General features: G+C 41.5%; 1 protein-coding gene across 1 annotated transcript; it reads left to right on the top strand.

Annotated features, from left to right (window-relative positions):
- The first annotated feature begins 2,621 nt into the window (after positions 1–2,621).
- CCN6 (cellular communication network factor 6) lies at positions 2,622–20,569 on the top strand. The gene is made up of 5 exons (XM_060115118.1): positions 2,622–2,669; positions 11,093–11,390; positions 15,521–15,763; positions 19,053–19,246; positions 20,288–20,569. The coding sequence occupies exons 1-5, from the start codon at positions 2,622–2,624 to the stop codon at positions 20,567–20,569; spliced, it is 1,065 nt and encodes a 354-aa protein (XP_059971101.1).
- Positions 20,570–20,771: the final 202 nt, after the last annotated feature.

The raw sequence follows: 20,771 nt of genomic DNA, 5'->3' as shown, positions 1-20,771 counted from the left end.
ATGGTAATACTGCTTTTGCCTACCTCACTGAGCTGTGAAATTAAAAAAGATAATACATGTGAACTTCCTTGTAAATCATGAAACATCTTGCCAATATTAGTTATGCTCAATGACATGTCTACTTGAATGTACATCTCAAGCTGAACACTTGTGAAATGAACTCCCAGGCAGATAAGCATTTTGTTAAATGAGATAATGGAGGAAAGTGCTCACAGCAAGACACACACTGTGATGGCTCTTGATGTCTAAAGTAGAAGATGGCAGCCCCAACCTCTAGAAATATGATAGTCACTCAGTCCATCTGTAGTGGGCTTGAAATAGTTAAAGAGGAGCATGCCCATGGCTGGAGATGTCTAAACACAAGCCACAATGAGTAACCCAGAGCCCATCCATTCTGCACACTGGAGGAGGATTCGCAAGTTCATTCTCAACTAAGATGTTCCTTTCCTACCAAGAGGCAAGGATGGGGAGTATGACACCTTCCCCTGCCCTGTGGCAGAGAGACTGCCGAGGGAGGGAAGACATTTCCAGAAGAATGGCTGCTGCTGCTAGCATTTCACAGAGGGCACATGGGAGGAACATGATCTCCTTAAGTTCAAACACTGAACAGATATGTGCAGTATCACATTTGGAACAGGACGGATGTAGTTGATGAATATGTTAATCCTGGGCTTAGATTTTTCTGCTTTTGATGGACCAGTGAGGAAATGAGAAATGATCCTTTCTCATGGCCAGTGTGGTGCATGAATCACTGAGGCTGGGAACCCAAAGATCAGATGATGTTAAACCAGAGAGACAAAAATAATAGATAAGATTGGACCAACACAGACCCATCTTCCTTCACTAGGCCATTCACAGGTGTTACTGAGTCCACGTTTGTACTGCTCATGGCAGGACGGGCAAATCAATCGAGAGACGAGGTGTTGGGGCAAGGAGTGGCGACTTTATTCGGAAAGCCAGCAGACAGAGAAGATGGTGGTCTCGTGTCCCAAAGAACCATCTTCCCCGAGTTAGAATTCAGGCTTCCTTTATACTAAAAGGGGAGGGGGTGAAGTCTTGGTTCTGATCCAGTTCTGGAGGGGGTGTGTTAGTTTCTGCCTTCCTGCAGCCATTCACAGGTGGGCCTGGTCAGAATGTTTCCTGTGAGCTAAACAAAGGTATTTTAGCTTAACTCTCATTACCTGGGAAGCAGGGTTCCCAGAGATGGGCCATTATGTTAATTTTAGCTTATAGGCAACATCCCTTTAGTGATTGAGTTGTAATAGAACGCAGAGGTTTTCCCCTATTACACAGGTTTTATCCTGTTTCTTAGGGAGGAAGGATGAGGAGTTGACGCCATAACTATGCTGGGTATTCCTTGTTGTTTGGTGTGTATGTAATTATGGTGTAACTGACTACTTAGTAAACTGTGTAGAGTATGTTTGCACATTTTATGGAGTCCCTGGCTCTCCCAGGACCACAGATTCCCCGTTGTTGGCAGGGAGCCCAGTTTTTCCCCAGGTCTTGGGCTTGGGACTGAATGAGCATCAGTCACTGTGTCCTTATACATAGAAACAAAGGTGAGCAGTGAGCCCAGGAGAGGCAACAGGTAAAGGCAAGATAGGTAACAGGTCAAAGGGAATAGAAATCGGCCCTAGGATGGGGGCAGGAAGATGGACCAGACACTGGATCCAGAAGAAGACAAAGCCCCATCACAGATGCATGTCAAGGCACACGGACAAAGACCAAGGTTGAGAAGCTGGGTAAGCAAAGGTCACACACAACGGGACACAGGAGGACATGGGCTGGTGACCGCACATGCCAGGGAGGTGAGCATTAGAAGGAGAGGGGGATAAAAATCTGTAATAAATTTAAAAAAAATCTTAATTTGTTAAATGAATGATTGCCACTAGTGTAATTGTCTAATCTTAGCCCCCAAAGATTGGGGTTAACCTTACCCTCATCTATCATGGGGCTGCAGCCACAGAAAGGGGCTTCTGTCAGGCCCTGTACTGCAGGCGTCCACCTGGGTTCAATCTACATTTTTTTCCCAAACCTAATCCACCTGCTATGAGGAACGTGGTGTAACAGAGATAAATACAGGGCACTGTGAGTAGAAGCTGGGGAGTGAGGGGAGGTGTGTTGGGACCTGTTACCATGTGGAGGGAGAAGCCCAGACGCAGCAGGCTGTGATGGGGTGCTGTGGGCAGAGGCCAGGCTGGCACCCTGTGCTTGAGGACCCGGGAAAGCAAGCAGCACAGAGAGGGCTTGGAGAGGCAAACCCAGACGAGAGGCTGAGGGCAAGGCGGGTAACTGCGTCTAACTTCACCATTTTGCCCAAGGCGGGCTCTGATCTCTAGAGCAGGTGGGACAGCTCCTCAAACAGAAGTCACCCCTGATCTGCTCTGCTCAGTCCCGGGAGGAGTGCGCTCCAGGCCACCGCGAAGGTAAATATGAGAAGAGTCGCCTGAAAGTAAACAGGGCAGTAAAAGGGATCCGGGAAAGCGAAAGCAGAGGCTGAGAGCAGGAGCACGAAGTCAGGAGCCGGGAGAGGTGGAGGCGTGGGTCCTTTCTCCTGGAGAGACAGGGGAGCTTTGTGCGCCGGCCTCGCATCTCTGGCTGCGCGCGGCCGGGCCGGGGCCATGCGAGGGCCTCTCCTCTGCACGCTGCTCCTGGCTGTTCTGTCACAGGTACGTCCTGGCTCTCCCACCACTTCTTCCCCCAGGGGATGCGGCGACTCCTATTTCCTCAGGTCAGAGATAAAAAGGAAGAGAAGATGGGGGAAGAGGAGGGATGCATTCCTTGTGGAAATACTTGCAGACGAATAGGGAGCCATTTCCCTCTCCAAATCGAGTCCTGTTTGGGTTCATTAGCTTCGGGAAAGAGGGAAAAACATTTCTCCCTTTTGGGGAAGGGCACTTAATCCTGCTTCCGATATGTTTGAACAGCTCCCAGATTTTCATACGGTGTATTTTTTACTGGAGTCTGCTGGCACACGCACTTGGGGAGCGGCAGCCCTGCGGGCGGGGTGGCTGTGGTCCTCTGCGGGCGCCAGCCCGGGCAGAATGCACAGAGCCGCTGGGAAAAGTGATCCTGATGGCTTTCTTCAGCTAAGCCTGTCCTTGTAGGAAAGGAGCTTTTCGGAGCAAACATTTATATTTTTAAAACATTCTATTTCTTTTTTCTTAACCCATGAGTTTTTCACTTTTCATGAAAAGGAATCAGTCCACGGGATTTTTAAGTATTTCACACAGCAGACCAAAGGGAAGTTTAATTTAATATGAGCAATTCTTTGCTTTAGTATTTTTTATTAAGACCATTAAAACAGGGTGACTTATTTATGGATTTATTTACATGGTGGAGGTTTTTGCTGGCCCAGAAGACAGAGCTTTTGAAACGTGGTTATTTAGAATACAGGGATGTGTCTGTGAGTTAATTTGATTGAGGCAGGAAGTAGTAGATGTATTTTAGAAAACAGGGGGTTGAAAATTGTTGTATGTGGAGAGATTGAAGATTTTAAAAGGGTCATAACAAGAATGTCAGTGGTACCATTATGTGGAGAGGTGCTTTTCCCCAGTAGGGGTGAGATGGGGCTGCCTATTGCCTATTCCACTGCTCTTGAGAAAAACCCTGTCATTTTTGTTGACTGAGAACTACAGCACCTCCCTAAACAGCAAATATTCCAATAGAGAGAGATGTGCCCAAAGTAAAAAACAAAAACAAACACAAAAAGCGGTTATACAGAGAGCAACAAGAAAATATTATGCTTAATGGCAAAGTTAAGGGTCTGATAATACCTACTATTTATAGAAAATCTACTATGTGCCATGCGCTGTGCTATGCACTTTAGTCATTATCTTAATCCTCAAAATAACCTTGCAAAGTGGATATTATTAGCCCTGTTTTACAGAGGAGGATTGAGGCTCAAAGATCAAATAAATGAAAGTTATCTAAATCCCAGAGCTTTATACTAAAGCTCAGCTCTGTGGTCAAGACCCCTCATTGTTTCTGTTGTATTATTCTGATGATTCTTTTGTTGTCTTGAGCTTTTGATTTTGAAAACAATCAAAATGTCTGAAGAAAAATTATATACAGTTTTTTACATTTACCCACAAATTTGCCATTTCTGGGACCCTTGATTTCTTCCTGTATTTCTAAAGTACTATCTATTGTAATTTTCCCTTCAGACTGAAGAGCTTCCTTTAGTATGTCTTGTGAGACAGGTATGCTAGCAACAATTTCTCTCAGCTTTTGTGTATCTGGAAATGTCTTTAATTTTACCTTCATTTTTTTTTTTTAAGATTTTATTTATTTATTTATTTTTTAATATGCCATCTTATTTATTTACTCTATGTTGGGTCTTCGTTTCTGTGCAAGGGCTTTCTCTAGTTGTGGCAAGTGGGGGCCACTCTTCATCGCGGTGCGTGGGCCTCTCACTATCGCAACCTCTCTTGTTGCGGAGCACAGGCTCCAGACGCGCAGGCTCAGTAGTTGTGGCTCACGGGCCTAGTTGCTCCACGGCATGTGGGATCTTCCCTGACCAGGGCTCGAACCCGTGTCCCCTGCATTGGCAGGCAGATTCTCAACCACTGCGCCACCAGGGAAGCCCCTTACCTTCATTTTTAAAAGATAATTCCACTGGAGAAAGAACCTCAGGTTGACAGTTTTTTTTCTTTCAACATTGTGTCTGGAGGCCTTGTTCTCCTCCTCCTCCTTTTTAAAAGACATAGTTTTTTTGGCGTAGTTTTAGGGTCATAGCAAGTTTGAGAGGAAGGTACAGAGATTTCCTGCGCACTGTCTCCCCTCCACCCGGATTATCAGTGTCCCCCACAAAAGTGGTACACTTGTTACAACGGATGAACCACATTGGCACATCATAACCATCCAGAGTCCATCGCTTACATTACGGTTCACTCTTGGTGTTGTACATTCTGAGTTTGGACAGATGTATAATGACATGTACCCACTATGACAATACTGTACAGAGTATTTTCGATGCCCTAAAAATCCTCTGTGCTCCACCTATTTATCCCTTCCCCCAACCTCTGGCAACCACTGATATTTTTACTATCGCCATAGTTTTGCCCTTTCCAGAATGTCATATAGTTGGAATCACACAGTATGTAGACTTTTCAGATTGGCTTCTTTCACTTAGTGATATGCCTGTCTTTTCAAGGCTTGATAGCTCATTTCCTTTTAGCACTGAATAATGTTCCATTGTCTGGATGCATCACAGTTTATCCACTCACCTATTGAAGAACATCTTTGTTTCCTTCTTTTGATGAGAAGTCAGATCTCATACTTATTGTTATTCTCCTGTGTGTAATACTCCCCCTTTCTCAGGCTGATTCCAGGATTTTCTCTTTATCCTTAGTTTTCAACTGTGTTACCTTGTGACCTCGGAGATCATATAGAAATGCTTCCAGACTGGAAAGATAAACAGGTGTCCCCAGGTGGGAAGTTTGGGGAGCGGGCACTTCATTAGAGGGAGCAACGTGAGAAAAAGCCTGACCTCAGAGGAGGAGAAACTGACCTGGTGCCTGTTGTCAGGTGCATGGCATAGGAGGAGAGTGCCTTGAGTGCTACCGCTAGAGAGGAAGGCGGGGACCAGCACACAGAGGGTTAAGATACCATGCGCAGAAGTTTGGACCATATACTGTTGACAGTGGGGAGCCACTGGATGGGCTTCAAGGAAATGAGGTGTAAAATCAGATACAGTTTTATTTTTAATTTATTTTTTTATACAGCAGGTTCTTATTAGTTATCCATTTTATACATATTAGTGTATACATGTCAATCCCAATCTCCCAATCCATCACACCACCACCTCCAACCCCTGCCACTTTCCCCTCTTGGTGTCCATACGTTTGTTCTCTACATCTGTGTCTCTATTTCTGCCCTGCAAACAGGTTCATCTGTACCGTTTTTCTAGGTTCCACATATATGCGTTAATACACGAGATTTGTTTTTCTCTTTCCGACTTACTTCACTCTGTATGACAGTCTCTAGATCCATCCACATCTCTACAAATGACCCAATTTCATTCCTTTTTATGGCTGAGTAATATTCCATTGTATATATGTACCACACCTTCTTTATCCATTCAGCTGCTGATGGACATTTAGGTTGCTTCCATGACCTGGCTATTGTGAATAGTGTTGCAGTGAACACTGGGGTGCATGTGTCTTTTTGAATTATGGTTTTCTCTGGGTATATGCCCAGTAGTGGGATTGCTGGGTCATATGGTAATTCTATTTTTAGTTTTTTAAGGAACCTCCATACTGTTCTCCATAGTGGCTGTATCAATTTACATTTCCACCAACAGTGCAAGAGGGTTCCCTTTTCTCCACACCCACTCCAGCATTTGTTGTTTGTAGATTTTCTGATGATGCCCATTCTAACTGGTGTGAGGTGATACCTCACTGTAGTTTTGATTTGCATTTCTCTAATAATTAGTGATGTTCAGCAGCTTTTCATGTGCTTCTTGGCCGTCTGTATGTCTTCTTTGGAGAAATGTCTATTTAGGTCTTCTGCGCATTTTTTTATTGGGTTGTTTGTTTTTTTAATATTGAGCTACATGAGCTGCTTGTAAATTTTGGAGATTAATCCTTTGTCAGTTGCTTCATTTGCAAATATTTTCTCCCATTCTAAGGGTTGTCTTTTGGTCTTGTTTATGGTTTCCTTTCCTGTGCAAAAGGTTTGAAGTTTTGTTAGGTCCCATTTGTTTATTTTTGTTTTTATTTCCATTTCTCTAGGAGGTGGGTCAAAAAGGATCTTGCTGTGATTTATGTCATAGAATGTTCTGCCTGCTTTCCTCTAAGAGTTTGATAGTGTCTGGCCTTGCATTTAGGTCTTTGATCAATTTTGAGCTTATTTTTGTGTATGGTGTTAGGGAGTGATCTAGTCTCATACTTTTACATGTGCCTGTCTAGTTTTCCCAGCACCACTTATTGAAGAGGCTGTCCTTTCTCCACTGTACATTCCTGCCTCCTTTATCAAAGATAAGGTGACCATATGTGCATGGGTTTATCTCTGGGCTTTCTATCCTGTTCCATTGATCTATCTTTCTGTTTTTGTGCCAGTATCATATTGTCTTGATTACTGAAGCTTTGTAGTATAGTCTGAAGTCAGGGAGTCTGATTCTTCCAGCTCTGTTTTTTTCCCTCAAGATTGCTTTGGCTATTTGGGGTCTTTTGTGTGTCCATACAAATTTTATTTGTGAATTCTATCAAACATTTAAAGAAGAGGTAACACCCATCCTTCTCAAACTCTTCCAAAAAATTGCAGAGGAACACTCCCAAACTCATTCTATGAGGCCACCATCACCCTGATACCAAAACCAGACAAAGATACTAGAAAAAAAGAAAATTGCAGACCAATATCATTGATGAATATAGATTCAAAAATCCTCAACAAAATACTAGCAAACAGAATCCAACAACACATTAAAAGGATCATACACCATGATCAAGTGGGATTTATACCAGGGATGCAAGGATTCTTCAATATACACATATCAATCAATGTGATACACCATAGTAACAAACTGAAGAATAGAAACCATATGATCATCTGAATAGATGCAGAAAAAGCTTTTGACAAAATTCAACACCGATTTATGATAAAAACTCTCCAGAAAGTGGGCATAGAGGGAACCTACCTCAACATAATAAAGGCCATTTATGACAAACCCACAGCAAACATCATTTGCTATGGTGAAAAACTGAAAGCCTTTCCTCTAAGATCAGGAACAAGACAAGAATGTCCACTCTCACCACTATTATTCAACATAGTTTTGGAAGTCCTAGCCACGGCAATCAGAAGAAAAAGAAATAAAAAGAATACAAATTGGAAAAGAAGACATAAAACTGTCACTGTTTGCAGATGACATGATACTATACATAGAGAATCCTAAAGATGCCACCAGAAAACTACTAGAGCTAATCAGTGAATCTGGTAAAGTTGCAGGATACAAAATTAATGCACAGAAATCTCTTGCATTCCTATACACTAATGATGAAAAATCTGAAAGAAAAACTAAGGAAACACTCCCATTTACCATTGCAACAAAAAGAATAAAATACCTAGGAATAAACCTACCTAAGGAGACAAAAGACCTGTATGCAGAAAACTGTAAGACACTGATGAAAGAAATTAAAGATGATACAAATAGATGGAGAGATGTACCATGTTCTTGGATGGGAAGAATCAATATTGTGAAAATGACTCTACTACCCAAAGCAATCTCCAGACTCAATGCAATCCCTATCAAATTACCAATGGCATTTTTTACAGAACTAGATACAGTGTTTTTTGTTTGGTTTTTTTTGTGTGTGTGGAGATGCTGGGAACCGACAGATATGTTTTTTAAGAGCTCTTTAAAGCTGTGATGTGGTAGATTTGTTGAAGTCATTCTTGAGAGAGGGAGACCGGTTAGGAACTTACTGCAGTAGTACTTGGTAGCAGTGAAAATGAGGGAAGAGTGACTAGTTTTAGGGCTATAAGGATGATAAGCAGGATTAGTTGTTAAATGACCATGGGAGGTGAGGGAGAGGAAGGTGACCTGGATGACTCCTAGCTTCCTGTCTCCAGGGTATGGAAAAGCTGTCTCGGGTGGGTGGGGCAATGTTGAGTTTGGGACATGAGTTTTTCCTGTAGGACGTTCTAGTGGAGACGTCCAGTAGGCAGCCAGCTATATGGGTCTGCTCTCAGCGGAGCAGTCCTGGATGGAAATTTAGATTTGAAGCTGCATAGGGTCGAAAATGAAGGCAAGGGGGTTGATAAGATGGTCAAGAGACAGTGTGCAGGGTGAGAACAGCAATACATTAAGGTCACGAAACACCAGTGAGCTTAGATCTAAGTCAAATGCAGGGTAACAGGAGCCTGCAAAGGAGATTGAGAAAGTATGTCCAGAGGTAGGGGTCGAACTGGGCAGGGGGGTGGGGCTGGTGTCATGAAAGCCAAAAATTGAGAGTCCAACACCTTGGAGAGGGGAGGACGGAAAGTTCATGAACATGAGCCCAGCTGAGAGGCCACCGAACCCGGCAAGGGGTCCCTGGTAACCATGTCTGAACCTGGGCAAGAATGCGAAGCAGGCGCTCGCTATCTGTAGCCTTGATCTTCGGCCCCTCTACATTCGGGATTTCCATTGTTCCTCCTCGTCCTCCGGAAGCCCAGCACTGTATCCTCAAAGTCTATTCTCACGTGGTATATTCAACTCAAATAGTAGCTGAAAGTGTTACTCTGGGGAATACACGTCTCATCAGTGGTAAGAAAAAAGGCTGAAGATTTAATGGTGGAATTTCAAACAGATACTTTTAAATGTAGGGTTGTTTTGTTTTTTTTTTCTGATTCTGACTTTCTTTTTCATTGTCCAAACTTTTTTTTTATTAGCTATCGATTTCATACATATTAGTGTATATATGTCAATCCCAATCCCCCAATTCATCCCCCCCCCACCGCTTTCCTCACTTGGTGTCCATTAAATGTAGGGTTTTTGAGTTGGAAAGAGGTTTAGGATGTCTGAATCAGTCCAACTGCCTTCAGTTCCATCAGATAAAAATTGAGAGTTAATTACAGAAATTACTTGCCAGGCACTGTGCTAAGTGCCAGTTGTACACCAGCAAGTGAACCTCAAGTCCCTGTGGTTGGGTAGCTTTAGGGTGAGTGGAGAAGACAGGCACTTATACGCTAACTTCAGTACACTGACAGGTAAAAGGGAGCATGGAGAGGTTATAGAAAGTCTTCTGGAGAAGGTGGTAACTCGGGGAAGGAGTGGGGGCAGGTGAAGAAGGTTACAGGTAGAAGGAACAGTCTCAGATATGCAGGGAACTGCAGGCACTTTCACTTGCTAGAAGCTAAGGAATCTAAGGAACGCAAGAGGCGAGGAGGGCCCTGAACGTTGTGCTCAGGAGCTTGGACTTCCCTGCAGGTCGCTGACCTTCGGGTGTGAGGGATGAAGGAGATGGAACAGGTGAGGTTGATCTCAGTTTCCTGGCTTGGGGAACTCAGGGGATGATGCCACCATTCACTAAAATGGGGACTAGCTGAGAGCAGTTTCTAGTGGGGAGGGAGAAAGTGAGGTGCTTGTGGGACATCAAAGTGGGATATACCCTGTAGAGATGAATGAGTTAGTTGTGAGCTCAGGGGGAGAGTCTGGGCTAGAGAGGAAGAACAGACACAGAGATTCAGTGATCTGTTCAATATCAAAGCTGGTTGGTGGCAAGACCTGGCCTCGGGAAGGGAGGAAGGTAAGGATTGAGAGCTCAGGCTCTGGAAGCTGCCTGCCTGCTGTAAGTCCCTCTTCTTCCACTTACTTGATATGTGACCTGGAGTAGGTGAAGCAATCAGAGCCCCATAGTCCTCCCTCGTAAAATGGGGTGTATTGTTTCCTATTGCTACTGAATAAATTGCTACAGTCTTCAAACAGCACAGATTTATTATCTTACAGTTCTGGCATCTGTAGTCCGGAAACAGAGCTAAAATCAAGGCAGGGCTGTGTTCCTTCCGGGGAGTCTAGAGGAGAATCTGTCCTTTGCCTTTTCCAGCCTTTATAAGCTGCCTGGCTTGTGACGCCCCCCTTCAGCAGCAGCATCGTGTTACCTCTGCTTCTAGCATCACATCTCCTCTGACACACCTGCCTCTCTCCTTCCCTTGTAAGGAAGAGTAGATTGGAGGGGAGAATTGGGAGTTTGTTTTTGGTCATGTGACGTTTGCTATGCCTGTCAAATATCTAAGTGGAGATCTGTTAAGTAGGCAGTTTGAGTTCAGAAGAGAGGCCTGGGTGGAGATATGAGATACAGTGAGGGAAGTTACTTCAGAGGTCTTTACCCACAGGGGGTTTCAGTGTTTAGAGATGAAGACGATGAGAAGAAACTAGCAGAGGAGACTGAGAAGGAGCCATCAGTGAGAACGCGGGAGTTAGAGTCATACGTTGGAAGCTGAGTGCAGAAAAGTTTAAGGAGCGAGTGACCATGTCAAATACTGATAGATACTATTATTATTACAATTCACCACACTATGTTCTCATACTCTGGGGGAAATCTATTTCCAGGAAACCTCTGAAATTAGTTTGAGGAACCATTTCTAACATCACCTTTGTTGTCAAATGAAGTTCTACTGCAGGGCCCAGGGCACTGGGCTGTTAGACACGGCGCCCGAAGGAAGGCCTGGTGAAGTAGCAGAAGTGCACCATCGTCAACAGTTTTGTCACTGGCCCTGTCAGTGCGCTGACCAGAAGCCCAGCTGCCCTCCTGGAGTGAGCCTGGTGAGGGATGGCTGTGGATGCTGTAAAATCTGTGCCAGGCAACCAGGGGACACCTGCAACGAAGCTGACCTCTGCGACCCCCACAAAGGGCTGTACTGTGACTACTCAGCAGACGGGCCTAGGTACGAGACTGGAGTGTGTGCATGTAAGTGTTTCCTTCTGCGCTGGCTGGTGAATGTGGAGTCTAGACAGGATTTTTGTCTGCAACTGTTACTTTGGAATAACCAGCTTAATGTGACTAAATATGAGGTGGGTTTAGTTTCCATGCACCAGTGAGACTAGCCTTCGCATATTGGACACCATGTGAAAGGAGCAGATGTTACACACACATTCAGAAACCTGTTACTTTTATTGCATTGAAATGATCTTGCAGTTCTTCTCAGGTAATTGCTTTTAATGATAAAAATAGGAGAAATGATGTAAACAGTGTGACTCATTAAAGTGCCACAAATGACAGCTTTCGTTAATATTGTCAGAAGCAATCTGAATTCAACCTTTCCTGTGACTAAAAAATAATCTTGTTTTAAATGTAAGGATGTATATCTAGTATTCAGACATACAGCTTTTATCTCAGCCTTCCCAACTAACCATCAAGTTACTGTACTTTTTTAATTTTTTTTTTTTTTTTTTTTTTGGCTGCATTGGGTCTTCATTGCTGCACACAGGCTTTCTCTAGTTGCAGAGAGTGGGGGCTACTTTTCGTTGTGGTGCACGGGCTTCTCACTGCGGTGGCTTCTCTTGTTGCGGAGCATGGCTTAGAGCTCGCAGGCTCTAGAGGGCAGGCTCAGTAGCTGTGGCGCACGGGCTTAGTTGCTCCACAGCATGTGGGATCTTCCCGGACCAGGGCTCGAACCCATGTCACCTGCATTGGCAGATGGATTCTTAACCACTGCACCACCAGGGAAGCCCAAGTTACTGTACTTTTTACTGAGGCACATTTGTAAAAAAGAAGGTAGGGGCACCCCACATCACAACAGGATCCTCAGCTTTATGGGCCTTAGCTTTGGAGACTGCTTGAGACCATCTAAACCTACGCCTTGACAATAATTCAGGATACCAATTTATTGAGGATTAAAAACAAATTTCTAAGGGAAGAGAAATACTCATGTCAGCTGGGTGGTTAAGTTACTCTGTAGAAAAGTCTAAGTGGGAAGGAAAACTACTAGCAGAAGTTTGGTTGTAAGTATGGAATGAGAGCACATCTCTGGAGTTGGACTGAATGTGTGGAACAGTTCAAGTTGATAGCCTGATGCCCCTGTCAGCACTTGACTATTGTATATTGGTTAAGAATGTAGGTTCTGAGTTCAAATTCTGAGTTCTGTCTGCTGAGTGACCTTGATCAAGTTGCTTAACCTCTCTGGGCCTCAGTTATATCATATGTACTTCCTATTTTTTTTGTTTTGTTTTTTGTTTTTTTTTTTTTTTTTGCGGTAAGTGGGCCTCTCACTGTTGTGGCCTCTCCCGTTGCGGAGCACAGGCTCCAGACGCACAGGCTCAGCGGCCATGGCTCACGGGCCCAGCCGCTCTGCGGCATGTGGGATCTTCCCAGTCCGGGGCACGAATCCGTGTCCCCTGCATCGGCAGGCGGACTCTCAACCACTGCGCCACCAGGGAAGCCCTTCCTATTTTATAGAGTTGTTAGGAGGATCAAATGAAATGAAGACACAAAACCCAAAACACCTAACACAATATCTGGTATGTAGTAAATTCTCAAAAATGTAAGCTATTACTTACGGAGATTCAAAAGGAAAAACATGATCTATCAGACTCTGGCATTCAGGATACCCCTTTCTCCCAAACAGTGCCAGGCAAGGTATTTCATTAACCTAACAAACCCTTAGTGAGCATCCACTACTGAGCTAGACACTGTGACCAGCAGGTGGGGACACAACAGGGAAAAAAGAGATACAGTTCCTGCCCTCATGGAGTCAAAGTTTATTGTGTCAGACAGATCTTTCCACAAGTAATTTTATGTACAATGTGATGAGTATTGTAACAGAGCACAGCCATGAGGATGGGGGTGGGGATGATCTATAACTGGGGTCACAAACTATGGCTCAGGGACCAAATCCGCCCCACAGTCTGTTTCTGTAAATAATGTTTTATCAGAGAACAGCCACACCAGTTCAGTTACATATAGTCTGTGGCTGCTTTACAATAGCAGGGTCTAGTAGTTGCAACAGAGACCGAATGGTCTATAATAGCTTAAGATATAACGTTACAGAGAATGTGCTGATTCATCATATAGAACAATGGTTTTTAAACTTTTTTTTGGTCTGAGGATCCCTTTAGTCTTAGAAATTAATGAGGACCCAAAGAGCTTTTGTTTATGTGAGTTACCTCTTGGTATTTAATGGATTAGAAATTTAAAAATATTTACTAATACATTTAAAATAACAAACCCATTACAAATTAATAAGAATAATATATTATTTGTGAAAAAAAATTACTTTAAAAACAAAGAAATTTAGAGAAGAGTGGAAGTGGAATTGTTTTACATTTTTGCAAATCTCTCTAACGTCTAGCTTAACAGAAGATAGATTCTTACATCTGCTTCTGCATTCAACATATTGCTATATGTTGTTTTAGTTTGGAATATATGAAGGGATTCCAGCCTCACACAGATACATTGTTGGAAAAGGAAGGAATATTTTAACAGATTTTCAGATAATTGTAAATATTCTTTTTTTCATATTATATTAAAACTTGAGAAGAGTGGAGTTTCTTAAAAATTAGCTGCATCACTGCTAATCGTGTGGAATCAGAAACCAAATCAATGAACTTTTCAAACTCTGTGACATTAAAATACATTCCTCTATTCAAAGACCCACTTGGAATGGGGCTTTTCCTCATGTATAATTTTGTAATACCATGCATTGGTTATTTGGAAAATACCAGTTTGGAACAATGGGTTATATAGATATTTTTAAAAAATCACGTTAGTGCCAAAATTATCAGAAAAGTGTACATATTGGGTAGCTAAGATCTCAGTGGTGGACACAAGTTTTCCAAAATTCTAACTTTTGCTCAAAAGCTTAAATTCTGTCACTGGCAACGAGTACTGTCAGTTGTTTTCCTTGAAATGACAGGCTTGTTTCGTTGATTTTCAAGAAAATGTCTGCCAAATACCCAAGTCTGAATAACCATGAGGTATCTGTCAATCATTTCTTCAGGGGAAATTACCACTAAAAAATTGGTTAGTTTGGCTCACAACCCAAACAATAACATAGGTGCTTTTCCTCGAGATAACTATTGTACTTTGGTACAATATCTAGAAAAAGGCTCTATGTAACTTCCTGTTTTGTCACACAGAATATTAAAAAAACATGTATATTTGATCACTCAGATTTAATAAAATTAGTAATTTTTACTGTGTCATTAAGGACATTCTTAGGTAGAACTAAGAACTTTAAAAAACAGTACATTTGGGCTTCCCTGGTGGCGCAAGTGGTTGAGAGTCCGCCTGCCAATGCAGGGGACATGGGTTCGTGCCCTGGTCCGGGAGGATCCCATGTGCCGCGGAGCGGCTGGGCCCGTGAGCCATGGCCGCTGAGCCTGCGCGACCGGAGCCTGTGCTCCGCAACGGGAGAGGCCACAACAGTGAGAGGCCCGTGTACCGCAAAAAAAAACCAACAACACAAAAAACAAAACAGTACATTTATGTATAAGTGTATGGCAAGGAAAAATAGTGACTAACCTGTACAGTTTGATTCATGCTAAAGTGTCAGCAGCAGTTTTAGCCACTGCTGCTTTTGCACCATCAGTACAAATGTCAACACAGTGAAGTCAGTCACATCTTAGTATTCTGAAAAGGTTTTGACCTTCCAGTTCTGTGAAAGGTCATCAGTTACTATGCAGTATTGTAAACAAATTATGATTTCTTCACCCATTCACTTATCCTAACTACCTTGGAATATATCCCAGCCTGTTGTTGGGCATCTGGGGATATCTGTCTCAGCAGCCATCAACCCAGCTCTGAGGTTTACAGTCATTATCCCAGTGCTATACTCGTAGTGATTTTTTATTAACTTTACTCAACAGGGAACAGGGTTTTAATTTTGAAGGTGACTACTCAGGACTGATAATCTACGATATAATGAAAATGTCTCATTTTCACTTTTTACAGATGTTCTGTGAAGGAGGTTTCAGATGTGGCCTAAAAAATTGAGAACTATATTTCATAAAGGAGATAGCAATTTCCTCTATGGTTTATAACTGGAAGTCTAGACTATCATTTATGGCTTCTTGGGTGATTTTGCTCTTTTCTCTTTTCAGACCTTGTAGCTGTGGGATGTGAGTTCAACAGGGTACATTATCATAATGGCCAAGTGTTTCAGCCCAATCCCCTGTTTAGCTGCCTCTGTGTGAGTGGGGCCATTGGATGCACACCTCTGTTCATACCAAAGCCGGCTGACAGGCACTGCTCTAGGGCTAAAGGTGGAAAGAAGGCTGATCAGTCAAAATGTGGCCTGGGGTCATCACAACAGCAGCTGTCAACAAGCTACAAAACAATGCCAGGTACTCATAAGTAGAACTATCTCTCATGTATGACTTTGCCTGGTTTTCTTTCATGTTCCTTTTATGTACCATAGGAACTAAGTAGGTACTTACTGATTGGTGATCAGTGTGAGATTTAGTTTGAGTGTGCCATCGTACTCAGTCTCTACCTCAGGCAGGTATGCTCTGAGTATCTGTAAAGGTAACTTTATAATGTTTTAGATCTTTTCCTTTTTTCTTGGCCACGCAGCTCATGGGATTTCAGTTCCCTGACCAGGGATTGAACCCACGCGACGGCAGAGAGAGCGCTGAATCCTAACCACTAGATCACTAGGGAACTCCCCCAGTATTCCAGTTTTTGAAAGCTCTACTAGGTCAGGAAAACTCTTCTAAACTCTTACTACCTCTACTTATCTCCATTTTACCTCTTCTCAGGAAAACTGACCAAATATTATCCACATGTACCTTGGCCTGGAAAAACTTTTATCTGTATTGTTCTATTATAGGCAAGAAGTATGAACCATCCAGTTCCAAAAATTTCCAAAGGCAACTTTTCCATATGGTAAAAGCAGAAATGGAAGGCTATGATCAAAAAATTTGAGGGTACATTGATTTGTAAACATTTCTAAAAACAGATAAAACTAATATAAAATTACCCTTTCATTCACTGAAAATGAAGCTTAACAATTACCAACTTCTCTAAATAAATGTGCACACAGGCATTTTTAAGTAGGTTACCCAGGTATGTATGTAGTCAGAAACTTGTAAGGAGAATCTTTATTACTCATCTGGAGCACCTGGCCATTTACAGTTGGCTGATGCCAACTGGTTTATAATCACAAACCTTGTAGTTTGGTCTGCTCTAAGCTAGCATCTTATTTAGGTGCCAGGGATTTTGGGGGACAGGAGTTTCAAAAATGCCAGCAGATGAAGCACAGGTGAGGAAGGACTTAAAAAGGGCAATATTGATGCCTGGTTATTATTCACATCTGTGCTTTCATCCAGAAATTAAGAATGCCTTTTTCTTGAAATTTGGAGCTTAGTAAATGAAAGGTGCCATGGAAATATGGAATACTTATGTATGCTAAAGACTCCTAAATTCACTTATGTGGATAGTTAATAAAAGCAACTATAATCAGAGAAATGAGTCTTAGATCTTTAAAAATGAATTCTTAAAGGAACATCCTCTGGGATTCCAATTATGCCAATTCAAAAAACTTCTAACAGGTTACGGCAAATCGGCATTCACCATCTGTGGTTTTCAGCTAACCACGTGATACTGCTAATGCTCTAAAACTTTTGAAAATGTAAGCCAAATTGTTTTTTTTAACAAATGTACAAGAACAGTTGATTTTCTGCATTGGATCTTAGTGACTCAGTGTTAAGTTCTTACAACCCATGCATGAACCTCCCTGGTGAGACCACCGTAGAACAGCAGTTGTCCCCAAGGCCAGGCCTTTGGGTCACAGTCAAGTTGGTCTCATTTGTGAAGTCAGAGCAGTTTCAGTGGATTCACTTGGAACCTGGTTGGAGGAGGCGTCAGATGGTCATTCTTAGTGGTCACTACTTTGCTACAAAAAATGAGAAAATCTCCCAAGTGCTCTCTGGTAATTAAAATATAGGCCTAGATATGTTTCAAAGGAAGTATATGTTCAGTTTAACGTCTCTCCTCTGCTTAACTTTGAAACTGTACTTAATGGGCCCAAACAGGGGTTTGCTTTCAAAGTTGAGCACAATGACACACGCATACTTTAAGATATATTTGTGATAGTAACTTATATACCTAATTAATTCCAGACAGTCTATGGTTGGAATCTAGCTTTTGCTTGGTCAGCAGGAAGCATGCAATGACATAATGCCTCTATGCTTTTCTCACTGCTCACCAAACACTGAACTTGTACTTTGAAGATTTCTTCTAGTTTTCTTGCCCTTTAATGAATGTTAAGCAAATTCCTGAACTGCAGCTCTTGGCTTAACTCTAAGGGGGGTTCTTGGTAATATAATCTAACCTACCTTTATTTATTGCAGATGCATGCCAAGCTTTTAACCTGCTTCCTGTGCTAAGGTCTTTAAACTGTTGTCTACCTTCCAGGTATCTCCATTTTTCTGCTTCCTCTCCCTCAGTTCTATGTGCAATGGCAAGGTCCTACTGTAATAACACTGACAACAGTATCAAAGTATCATTTTATTCAAAGATAGCACATACTTCAAAGTGACTCCTCCCTATCAAGAAGGCATTTTTTTGGGGGGGTTCCTTTTTAAATTGATATTTTAAAGTAATGTAGCTTGAATTTTGCTGTGTTAATTGCAGACTCAAATCTCCACCTTACTCCCAAAGCACCCACTTTAGGATGCATATTAACCTGAAGGAAATGCTTTGAGACAATGAATTAGTAGTTTGCTTAAAATGAACCAAGTGCCTGATTCATTCATGAGCAGAACAAGAGGGAAGCTCCCCATGGATTTACAAGAAGATGGAAGAATTATTATGCACTCTTTATATTTTCATTATTCACCCCTTCCCCTCCCTTGTTTCTCCTAAGCTGCAGGCAGTGGAGGGGGGCTCTGTCTATCCAACCCACTCACCCATAGATCCATCCATGCATTCCCAAGTGATATGAAATGTCTAGACAACAGAGGGAATACCATAGGCCTGATACCATAGAGAATGTAACAGTTAAGCTGAATGAATAAAATAGATTGCACATTTTTCATGACTTAGTATAAGTATTTAGATTAGTTCAGTGTAATGTAGAGAATTTTCTAAAAGACTAGATTTTAAAAAGTGGAGAAGAAAATAACTGGTCTCATTGATAGCTGAATTCTCAAATGTAACTTTTGTATTTTAGATTTTAACATCGCAAAATTTAACAGTAAGACTGCCTTGTTCTGATTAATATCTTGAATTCCCTAATCCTACTAATGTCTGTTTCAGTATCTGTTGAAAATAACATCAAGCATGAGGCAAGAACCAGGGAAAAGGCAGATATCCATCAAAGCATAAGTTTGTTTAGTACTCAGAGGATGGGCTAAGCAGAAAGAAGCAAATGGGTACTTTATTCAGTTTTTCAAAGATAAAGTATTTTTATTCCTCCTAAGATACTACACTGTTATACTTGATTAAAAAGGTAATTTGGGGAGTGGGAAAAAGAGAGAATGATTAATTAGACCATAAGCTTATTTTATTCTGAGTTACTTTATATAAAGTTCAGATCTATTAACTATTAGCTTAAAAATAATGATTAAAAATTATCTACCTATATGAATACATATATATTTATACACATGCACTCCTCCTCCTTTATTTTAGCTTATAGGAATCTCCCACTTATTTGGAAAAGAAAATGTCTTGTGCAAGCAACAAAGTGGACCCCTTGCTCCAGGACATGTGGGATGGGCATATCTAATAGGGTAACCAATGAAAACAACAACTGTGAAATGAGAAATGAGAAAAGACTGTGCTACATTCAGCCTTGTGACAGTAATATATCAAAGACAGTAAAGGTAAAGTTTAAGTAGATTTAACTTCATCATAATTCAATATTGAGACTCCTGAAAAGTATGTATGTGTTTTGGAAGTGTTTATTAATAAAACCACTTCATTATAACTCTTAAAGTCAAACTATCTTGGAGGAAAGCAGATATTAATTAACTGCACTTTGTGGGAAAAATTTCACCAAGCAGAGAGGTAACGTTAGGGTATCTAGAATCAACAGGTTAACAGCTTACTAGTGTGGGTCTTGATCAGCCTGACTTGTTGGGGCACCCCACCATGTATATTGTTTTTTCAGAGTAGATCCTTTTCAGATTCTATCTTCTTTTTCCTATATTAATTTTATGTAGTGGAATCAGAGCAATTGATAAAAGATTTTGGTTGCTACGTCATAATTATAAAAACAAACATTAGGAACATCAGAGAAGTTCTGATCTTAAGTTATGTATCACCAACTTGGAGAGGGAACCACACTATTTCCAAAATGCTTTGCTTAGCTACTACTTGCCAAAGGACTACGATATAATAATACATACTCTAAGATTGCTTGGTATAACTAGAGCTGGTCCTGCTTCTGTGACTGTCTCAAGAGTAATTTTTAGAAATGCTACAAAACCAATCTTATCCCTAAGTTATTCCCTATCATATTAGAAAGTTGACAATTTCAAAGGGATTAAGATGTTCATTCATCTATCCATCTATTTAAAACTGTCTGAGCCATGTTAGAGAATTTAAGTCTTGGCCCTTGATATTAAACAAAACAGAAATTTTCATTTATTGTGGAACTAAGTCAAGGGTAGACAGCAGAAAAACATTGGGGAGTGGGTCCTATAATATGATGGAGGAAGCACAGGGAGGACTTCCAAGGTCCTCTGGTGAGAGGGGATTTTAAAGGTAGAAAAGAAAGGGCTGGATGTCACTAAATGGCAACTATTAGTGCCCTGAAAATAATTATATCTGTGTATTTATGTAATAGTCCATAAAGTATCGCTTTTCTGAACTACTGTAATCAAGTTTAAAGAGTGACTTCTTAACGTTATATATCTTTTCAGATCCCCAAAGGAAAAACATGCCAACCTACTTTCCAACCCGTCAAAGCTGAAAAATTTGTCTTTTCCGGATGCTCAAGCACTCAGAGTTATAAACCCACTTTCTGTGGGATATGCTTGGATAAAAGATGCTGTGTCCCTAACAAGTCTAAAATGATTACCATTCAATTTGATTGCCCAAATGAAGGGTCATTTAAATGGAAGATGCTGTGGATTACATCTTGTGTATGTCAGAGAAACTGCAGAGATCCAGGAGATATATTTTCTGAGCTCAAGATCCTATAAAACCAAGCACATGGGGAGAAAGTAAGGTTAATCATGTCATTACATCAAAATTTAAAATGGTTTTAAAAGAGTGGCAAATCTGCCTTATTGGTTTAAAACAGTAAGAATGCCTAGCTATTCTCAGATAACTGTATTTAAGGCATTAGAAGTTTTAAAAAAGGTTCTCCTAAAAATATACGGAAAATATGAAAACCATAAAATT

This window comes from Mesoplodon densirostris, chromosome 12, assembly GCF_025265405.1.
Source record: "Mesoplodon densirostris isolate mMesDen1 chromosome 12, mMesDen1 primary haplotype, whole genome shotgun sequence".
Classification (NCBI taxonomy): Eukaryota; Metazoa; Chordata; class Mammalia; order Artiodactyla; family Ziphiidae; genus Mesoplodon; species Mesoplodon densirostris.
Note: the sequence above shows the minus strand (reverse complement) of the source record. Positions and strands in the feature narration are given on the sequence as shown.